This window comes from Halyomorpha halys, unplaced genomic scaffold, assembly GCF_000696795.3.
Source record: "Halyomorpha halys isolate HHAL.00 unplaced genomic scaffold, Hhal_1.1 Scaffold12.1, whole genome shotgun sequence".
NCBI lineage: Eukaryota > Metazoa > Arthropoda > Insecta > Hemiptera > Pentatomidae > Halyomorpha > Halyomorpha halys.
Genome location: NW_027109908.1, coordinates 325,137 through 333,625, shown reverse-complemented (window position 1 = coordinate 333,625; position 8,489 = coordinate 325,137). Strand labels below are relative to the sequence as shown.

Sequence of the window (8,489 nt, the reverse complement as noted above, 5' to 3'; positions counted from 1 at the left end):
CCATTTTAGCCAAAATACCCGATACAGTTACCCACTAAGTTGAAAATACTCCAAAATCAGATAATCGCCCCCAAATCGGAAGAACTGATAGTATCTCATGCGCTAACATCTCAAACAGCCTGAGTTGGGCAAATATTATTCGAATGACAAGAGACGAATAATTTTTTATTCGTGAATTTTCAACTCGAATAATCAATTATTCGTACAAAAGCATATGATTAACCATCCGAATACTTTTTCATTCGTCATTATTTAACACGAATAATCAATTATTCGGGCAAAACAATTCGAATAACCATTTGAATACTTTTATATTCGTCCATTTTATAGAGAAATAATCTCTTATTTTAAAAAATGAAATGATTAACCATCCGAATACGTTTGTTTTCGTATAAAGACGGCATTTTTTGTCTTACAGTTCTACATAGATATATTTTATGATCGCGTATAGATTAATTTTAACTTTTCTGATTTCTAACATATTAGAGTCCCTTTTTATGTTTTGGGACATGTAGAATATGAAAATACTATCGATTTATTTTAACTTCTCTGATTTCTAACATGTTAGAGTGAGTCCCTTTATATGTTATGAGATATGTAGAATATGAAAATGCTATCGATTTTAAGATTCCCTATCGATTTACTTGAACTTTCTTGATCTCCAACATAATAGGGTCCCTTTATGTTTTAAGATATGTAGAATATGAAAATACTATCGATTTATTTTAACTTTTCTGATTTTTAACATGTTAGGGCCTCTTATGCAGATTTCTTATCTTAGTTAAAATAAATCAATACGCGATACTAAAATCGATAGTACTTTTATATTCTGCATATCTTAAAAAGATATAATAGAACCCTAACATGTTCAGGATCAAGAAAGTTAAAATAAATCGATACGCGATCATAAAATCAATAGCATTTTCATTTTTGGCATATATTGAAACATACAAAGAGACCCTATCATGTTAGAAATCAGGAAAGTTCATATAAATTGATACGCGATCTTAAAATCCATAGTATTTTCATATTTTACATATCTCAAAACATATAAAATGACCGTAACATGTTAGAAATCAGAGAAGTAAAAATAAATCGATACGCGATGTTAAAATCGATAGCATTTTCATAATCTGCATATCCGAAAACATAAAAAATTGGCCCCTGTGTTAGAAATAAAAAAAATTAAACTAAATCGATATGGGATCTTAAAATCGATAGCATTTTCGTTTTGTACTCGTCTGAATATGTGAAATAGGACTCTCACACATTAGAAATTGAAGGTGGTAAAAAAATAAGTGATTTTAAAAAAAAAAAAAAATCAAATTTTTATTCGAATAATATGTATTCGACTAATTTTGTATTCGAATAATTTTTCATTCGACTAATTTTTTATTCGATTGAAATAGTATTTAAAATATTCGAATAAAAATTTATTCGTCTCTTGTCAATCGAATAATTTTTGTCCAACTCTGCAAATAGCTACAGTTGAGTAAACTGTCTAAATTGTCAAAACAAAATAATAATAAAAAAAAACAATCGACCTTCGCGGGTAACCTTAGAGATAATTTTAAAATATTCATTTCATAATCGCAAAGTTTTTAACTGCATTGCAAAATGCAAAAAATCTACATAGTTAGCCGAGACTCTATTAATTTTACAATTTATGGCTCATGTCAAATTCTCTTGAAATGTTTGATTTTTCTTATAAGTTTGACTATAATGAAATTATCAGTAATCAGCAATATAAGGTCAGAGAACGAGATAAGAGAGTACACAAAGAGATCTTTAGTTGGCATCTTCCGTTCTATTCTGCCGCGTCCCGTGGTGTCATGAAGACCTATTGCGTTTTCTTCTTCGTAATTTTCGCTGTAAATGGTTTAAAAGTCCTCCACCTGAGCTCGCAGTCATGGCATCTGTACAACTCGAATCGCAGTGAGTAAAGTCAATATTTTTATTTTTAAAATAAGATTTATTAATTAAAGTGAATAACATAAAAATATGATAATTGGCTTGTTCCAGCACAAATCCTTTTAAGTCTTTTACATTCCAGTTAGTTTCAGTGCAAACGTTAAGCATTTTAGATTAATTGATTAATTTCTATTCATATTTAATTATTATTAATATTTTAAAATTAATTTTATTGACATAGTGATTTCAGTTATTTTAATATAATTTTTGTTTATTTATTTATTGACATTTACAACTTTATTTGCACAAAAATACATCTCGTAAATTTGATGTTAGGTTATAATAGTATGATACAGACTTGTAGAGAAACTACCCATTGGCAGCACTCTAAAAATATTTCTACATTAGAAGGCCTCGAGGCCATTTTCTTTTCAAGCGGATGATTGTCAGGAATGGAAGCATTGGCAAGGTAGATTTAGGCAGTGAGGGAGTTTATAATGGAAGGATTGATATGTAGTTCGGGCTAGATCAGTTACATATGGAACATTAAGTTCTTTATGGATGATTTTATTTGTAGCAGTGAGGATTTTGGACTGTAAGGATTGGATACGATAGGAATTGTAAGGTTTAGTGGAGCCCCAAAGCTCAACTCCGTATGTCCAAAGAGGCCTTATTATAATCATTTAGATCAGTCTTTTGTAATGGATTGGAAGCTTAGACCGTTTGTCCTGTAAGTGCTGTAATAGTCGGAATCGACGTGCGGTTTCCTGTCTTTTCAGTCCTGTGTGAGGATTCCAGGTTAGTCATTTGTCCAATACAGTCCAAGGTAGGATCTGTTCGAGCGGGGTCTATTAACAAATAAGTGATATTTAAGCAAGATTGCAATTTGTTATATATTAAAAGTGAAACAGAAAGTCTTACGTTGATGAAAATTCCCTTTCATTCCAAAGACTGATCAAGACTGTTCTTTATTACATGCCATTACCAGTGTCACAACTATATTGGTGTCTCAACGACATATGGGGAGGGGACAAGGCATTTGTCGCAGGGAATAGTCCATCTATAATTAATTATAAGTCACAAAATTAAATGAAAGAAAAAATATTTTCTCTAGCCAGCCTTCAGCACTCTTAAATTTCAAGGTAAATATTTTTATTTTTTTTAAGGTTCACATTTGTTACTATTTCTAATCAGTATAATTTAATACATATACTTGCTATAGTAAGTGCTGTTATAGTTTTGTAATATAATTGATCAGCTGTTCCTGTATGAAGTGCTCAACTGCCAATGTGATTAACTCCAAAGCAGTGTTGCCACTGTGGGTATTTTTCACCTTGGCGGTGAGTGGGGATTTCGGATAAAATGGCTTTACGTTATATGTAGATGTGCTAGTGCGGTGTCGTAATAGTCTTCCGACTAGTTTTTTTAGTTAATCGTTAGACGCTTTTTCTATTACTACTGGTAATCGTACAGGTACTGGTATTTGGCGGGAAAACAAGTCCAGCAAATGTGCCTAGTGGCTACCTAGGTTGGCGCCTCTTACTAACCAAGGTGGGAGTGTCAAGATTCATTCTTTGGGACCGCCGAAAAATGAATGTTTAACTGCCCCAGGTGGGAATCGAACTCACAACATTCCAAACCGAGCGCACTGGGACCTGCGCCCCACCCCGTCATGTCCCTTTCTAATACGAACAAGTTATTTTTTTTTCTCAGACATTGCATTTCAGAACATAGGCTCACCCAGACCATTTGGGGCTCATGACGTATTTATTTTTAGAGTCAGGAATAGATTTATTTTTGATGGCTGGGATGGGTATAATTTTGGGACTTTGACATATTTATTTTTATTGGGGCCCTGGTCCGATTTATATTTGGAGTCCAGGTCGATGTTATTTTTGGATCCAGGGAGGATACAATTTTAAAGCACTGGACGAATTCGTTTTAGGGGGTTGGAATATTTTTGGGGCCCAGTACGTAAAAGCCAAAATGATGGCCAAATAAGATTTCTGCTTATAATTATTCAAATATGTTGTACAAAATCCTTAGTGTTCAATTTCCTATTTAAAAGTTAGCGTCAGACGTGTAGTGATTGATAGTGTAGAATTCTTCAAGAATCAAGTCAGTCACATAAGTCTGGCTTTTGAATTATAATTGGCATTTTGGCTGTCCATATGAGTTGAACTATTTTGGAGGTGTTAACTAACAGCTTGTAGGAGAGATTATAATGGAGGGGGTACGCTTCCAGGGCGGGGTCTATTCCTTTCGTAGGCGTGGCATCCAGTACGCCATAATTGACAGTTGAAAGCTGCCGCCACTCCCGTATGCTTGAAATGGCTAGGCAGAGGGGTTAAAAAAAAGTTTGAGTTACTCAAAGGATGCTCACATTTTATTGTTTTGAATTGTTTTTTTTTAATTACTATTAATTTTCCATCAGTTTTGAGTTGTAAAAATTGAATATTCTAAAAAAGATTCTTTATTTTTTATTTATTTTTTTTTATATATTTTTGTTTTTTTTAAATAAATGATATTCACCATTATATCAGAAACAATTATTTATTTGTAACAAACTTTACATTTTAATGATTTTCCTATAAGAAATTATTTTTTTATTTACTGTTACTAGAAAAGTTTAATTTATAAATTGGCCAAGTTAATTCAGTTTCATATTTACTTCTTACTTTTTAGAACAGTAAATGTATTTCGGGATCCTTAATAATCACATTGAAATAACTTTGGACAGAACATTGAAAGAAGCACGATTTTTTTTTTTAGAAAGGCTTAATGCATTTTGATCATAGATATACCAAATTATTGGAAATAACATATACTAAAACTTACTACTCTCTTCACATTTGTGATTAAATGAACGGTTTTACAGATAATTACATTAATACCAGAGATACCCTTCAAGGGGCGTGGCCTAACCCCCACCCCTTAGCGTCATTTTTGCTTAGAAGTAGAGTAGGGTTGTGGCACCTGTCTGTAAGGATTGTTATATTGTTTGCTCGACAGATATCTTTCATGTTGGGACGGGCCTTGATATTCGACCTCCACTAGTGGTTTATTTGTCGCGAAAATATGAACCGTTTAGGATTCAAGTCCACACACTTGTAACTGAGAAAGCGATGTCATACTTTGCTACAATGCAGCTTGTACCGAATGATTGGTGAGGGGCTTCTTAAATAATATTGACTATATAAATGAGGCTAAAAAACAAACAAAATTAAAAATCTGACCGCTACAACCCATGAAAGGTCAGGGGTTCAGTACTTAGTAAGGAAGTACTGTTACTAGACCAACGGTTGTGCAAGGAGGTGATTTGGCCAGAATCGCGCTCGACCCCCAGATTTTTACCCTATTTATTAGCCTGGATGGACCCCAGGAGGGCTTCAGAACGTACAGGGTTGACTCATCTATACAGTGTATTCAAAAAACAATTTTCTACCCAGCCGGATGCGATTAATTTTATTTTAGTCGGCATTCACGTGATCTTAGTTGTGGAACTGTAGTTTTTTACTGGCATTTGAGAATCCTGAATATTATTAATCTTCTAATAGTGTGTTAAGACGGCATAGATCTATAAAAGTTCTTTTCTAAAACAAATTGGACGAGAAATATAATGAATTATTATTAATACCGTGTATTAAGGAAGATGGTCTGGGTGCATTAAAAAAACGAAAATCAAACAGTAATTAAACTATTTAATGTAAGAGCAACGTTTCGCCCCACATTGTAGGGCTTCATCAGGGCTAAAAAAGATACAAACTATAATTACTATTGTTAAGTACAGTTAAAAGTATCAATAAACAAGATTTATGGAAAGGTATTAGACAATTAATGAAAACGGAAATAATAACAAATAAGAAAGAAATATAAAAATACGGTAAACATTAAAAGATGGAAAAATAAGGGAAATAAGAATTAAAGTCAAGAAAAAAGGAAACGGGTGAACAAAATATGACACTCACTTTACTGAAATGAAGTAAACACAAAAATGAGCTGAAGGCTGAAATGAGATTACCAACAGAATGGAGAGGTGGAGGTAAAGTGGCGGTTAACAGATACGTTACATTTGAAGGCAAATAGATAATATTAAAGTAAAGATGATGATATCTTTGACTTGAAAAAATTTAACTTTTGTAAAAGTTCTTTTATCAAATTTACTCATGTATTTTTTTTTTTATTACCTCCTAACTATCATTTCTGACCTGAAAGTTACTTAGCTCTTTTAAACCAAGTCAGAAAGTCAAGTTCCTATTCCCGACGTCAAGCATTGCGGTAAGCATCCTCATTTCAGCAATGGCGACGGTTCGATTCAGGCCTGGGAAGGTTGACTTTTATTTTGTGGCGGTCCTCTTGAATGAAAATTCGACCCTCACATTCTAACTATAACTGTGTAGCGAGAGGGAGCAAGTGGTTGGACCACAACTCACCAGAGCGCTCCACCTCGAGCCTCACCGTAGCTCTCAAATTTATAAATCACTTCATTTTGTAAAAACACATTGTCATTTTTCTATATTAATAATTTCTGTACATAATACTTAGCAATATCTGTACAATGAATAATAAAGGATTACAATCCAATGCACGAACCTATCTCAAGCAGGGATGTACCGACCGCTTCTCGGTCACAGCCGCATGGACTAGGCCTATAAATAATGGACTCTAATTCCCCCAATTTGATCTTAGATACACATCCTTTCCTGGGTCTAGTCATGGCACAGGTGGCGTATACAATGCTGGAGATAGAGAAGTTCATTGACAATCTATGCTCGCAAAAGCTGTTTTTCTGTACGCACACCTAAGACGATGGCCTATCTCCTCTCCTTCTCTCCAGCAATCTTAGTCCGTCCGCTTCATCTCGGCAACTAAGATTGTAACCTAATCCTTAACTGTTACACTGGTCCGCCCGCTTCATCTCGGCAACCAGTGTAATTTCCTGTCTCTCCCCGGCTCTAGTCCGTCCGCTTCATCTCGGCAACTAGATCTGCACCTAGCCTTATCAGCTTACTGGTCCGTCCGCTTCATCTCGGACACTAGTAAGCTGGCTCCTATTCATATCAGCCGTTCCTAACTTATAATGAATACGCCTTGTCGTGGGCCTTCTGTAAAGAGATATCAGGCTGGAGAAAGCGCCTAAGACAACAGACAACCCCGACAAATGATTTGTTTCCTATAGAATTAGTCAGAAATGACCGCTTTGAGGGTAAACAAATCAGGCCGAAATGGAACCGGCCCCGCTGACTGGAGGTTGCTAAGGTGGGGCCTCAACACACTCTGCTCTAACGGGCTTACCAATTTTAATCACAGATTGAACGGCTTTATTTAAAAACAAGCAATGCTGCCTAAATATATCGAGTATAATGTTCATGGGTGTAGGCAGGATTTTTCCAAGGGGGAGTAGACCTCAGCCCATCATTACACACGTATACATATATTCTGGTCCGTCCGCTTCATCTCGGCAACTAGAACTGTCACTCTACCTCAGATAATCTCATCTAGATCTCCTCTACCTAAGTCAGTGTCCAGGGCTCATCCCCTGGCACGGCTTTCCTTTCTTACCTATTTTTGAATACGCCTTGTCGTGGGCCTTCTGTAAAGTGTATATCAGGCTGGAGAACAGCCTAACCCCGACACATACATAGATATAAATATATATAGTTTATTTGGAAATATTGGGTAAAAAAAAAGATATGTAATTCCGCAGTCCAAGAAATACTCCCACTATTTTATTACTACGTGATACAATTCAATATATACTTTTCGAATATATATTAGCTATAATCACAATAAATTATTGAAAATCCAGCATAAACATAATTATTGTACATAAATAAATACAACACACACAATAAATACAAAAATATAAGAGGTGGTGAAGAGGTTTGCTATGTGAGCATTAGACTTCTGGGATTGCTGGCAAACATATTAACTAGCTCTTCTTTGATTCATTTTTAACAAACATTCTTTGTTCATTAAAATGACGATTGCTAAAATAATAATTAATCAAATGTTACAGAGCTAGTAGTAATTAGAGTAGAGCTAACAAAAGTAGAGTCAAATACATCTATGTAGAAACATTATTAAACTTACCTAAAACAATAGAATTAATTAACAGCCACTGTATGAAGTATGCCTTCAACCGCATTGTAAGACACACTTCATTTTTGGGTTGGCTGGTTGGGTTGAAGTGGACTGTATAAATAAAAATGAACTTCTATTGGTTTATGTTACAAGAGGTGTAGTGGGTGGCCGAAAGAAAAAATTATGATTATTAGTAGAATTTTGTAGGATTGGGCTATGGAAATTGTAGATCTAACATTGAGGTGGTTGATGATGATGTGGATGTAAACTATTGCTAGATGGACTTACTTCTTTCTTCCCCCCGCATCTCCAAGCCTCTCCTCCCTCCTGCTGGGAACCACTGAAGTAACTCTACTCACTCATGTGGATATTGATGATTAGTGAATAAAAATGAAGGATGGACGCTTCTCTGGTTGAGACAAGATGGCTATCTCACGGGCGCCATCACTGAAGCGGCTAGTATTACCCTCCATCGCCGAAGGGCGAGAGTACGT

General features: G+C 34.9%; 1 protein-coding gene across 1 annotated transcript in view; it reads left to right on the top strand.

The window, feature by feature from the left end:
* Positions 1 to 1,658: 1,658 nt before the first annotated feature.
* The window catches only part of LOC106679358 (beta-mannosidase), a gene marked incomplete in the record, with an annotated part of 40,990 nt that continues 34,159 nt past the window's right edge, over positions 1,659 to 8,489 (top strand). The window contains 1 exon segment of the mRNA XM_067048062.1: positions 1,659 to 1,935. Coding sequence (XP_066904163.1) covers positions 1,674 to 1,935 — 262 coding nt within the window.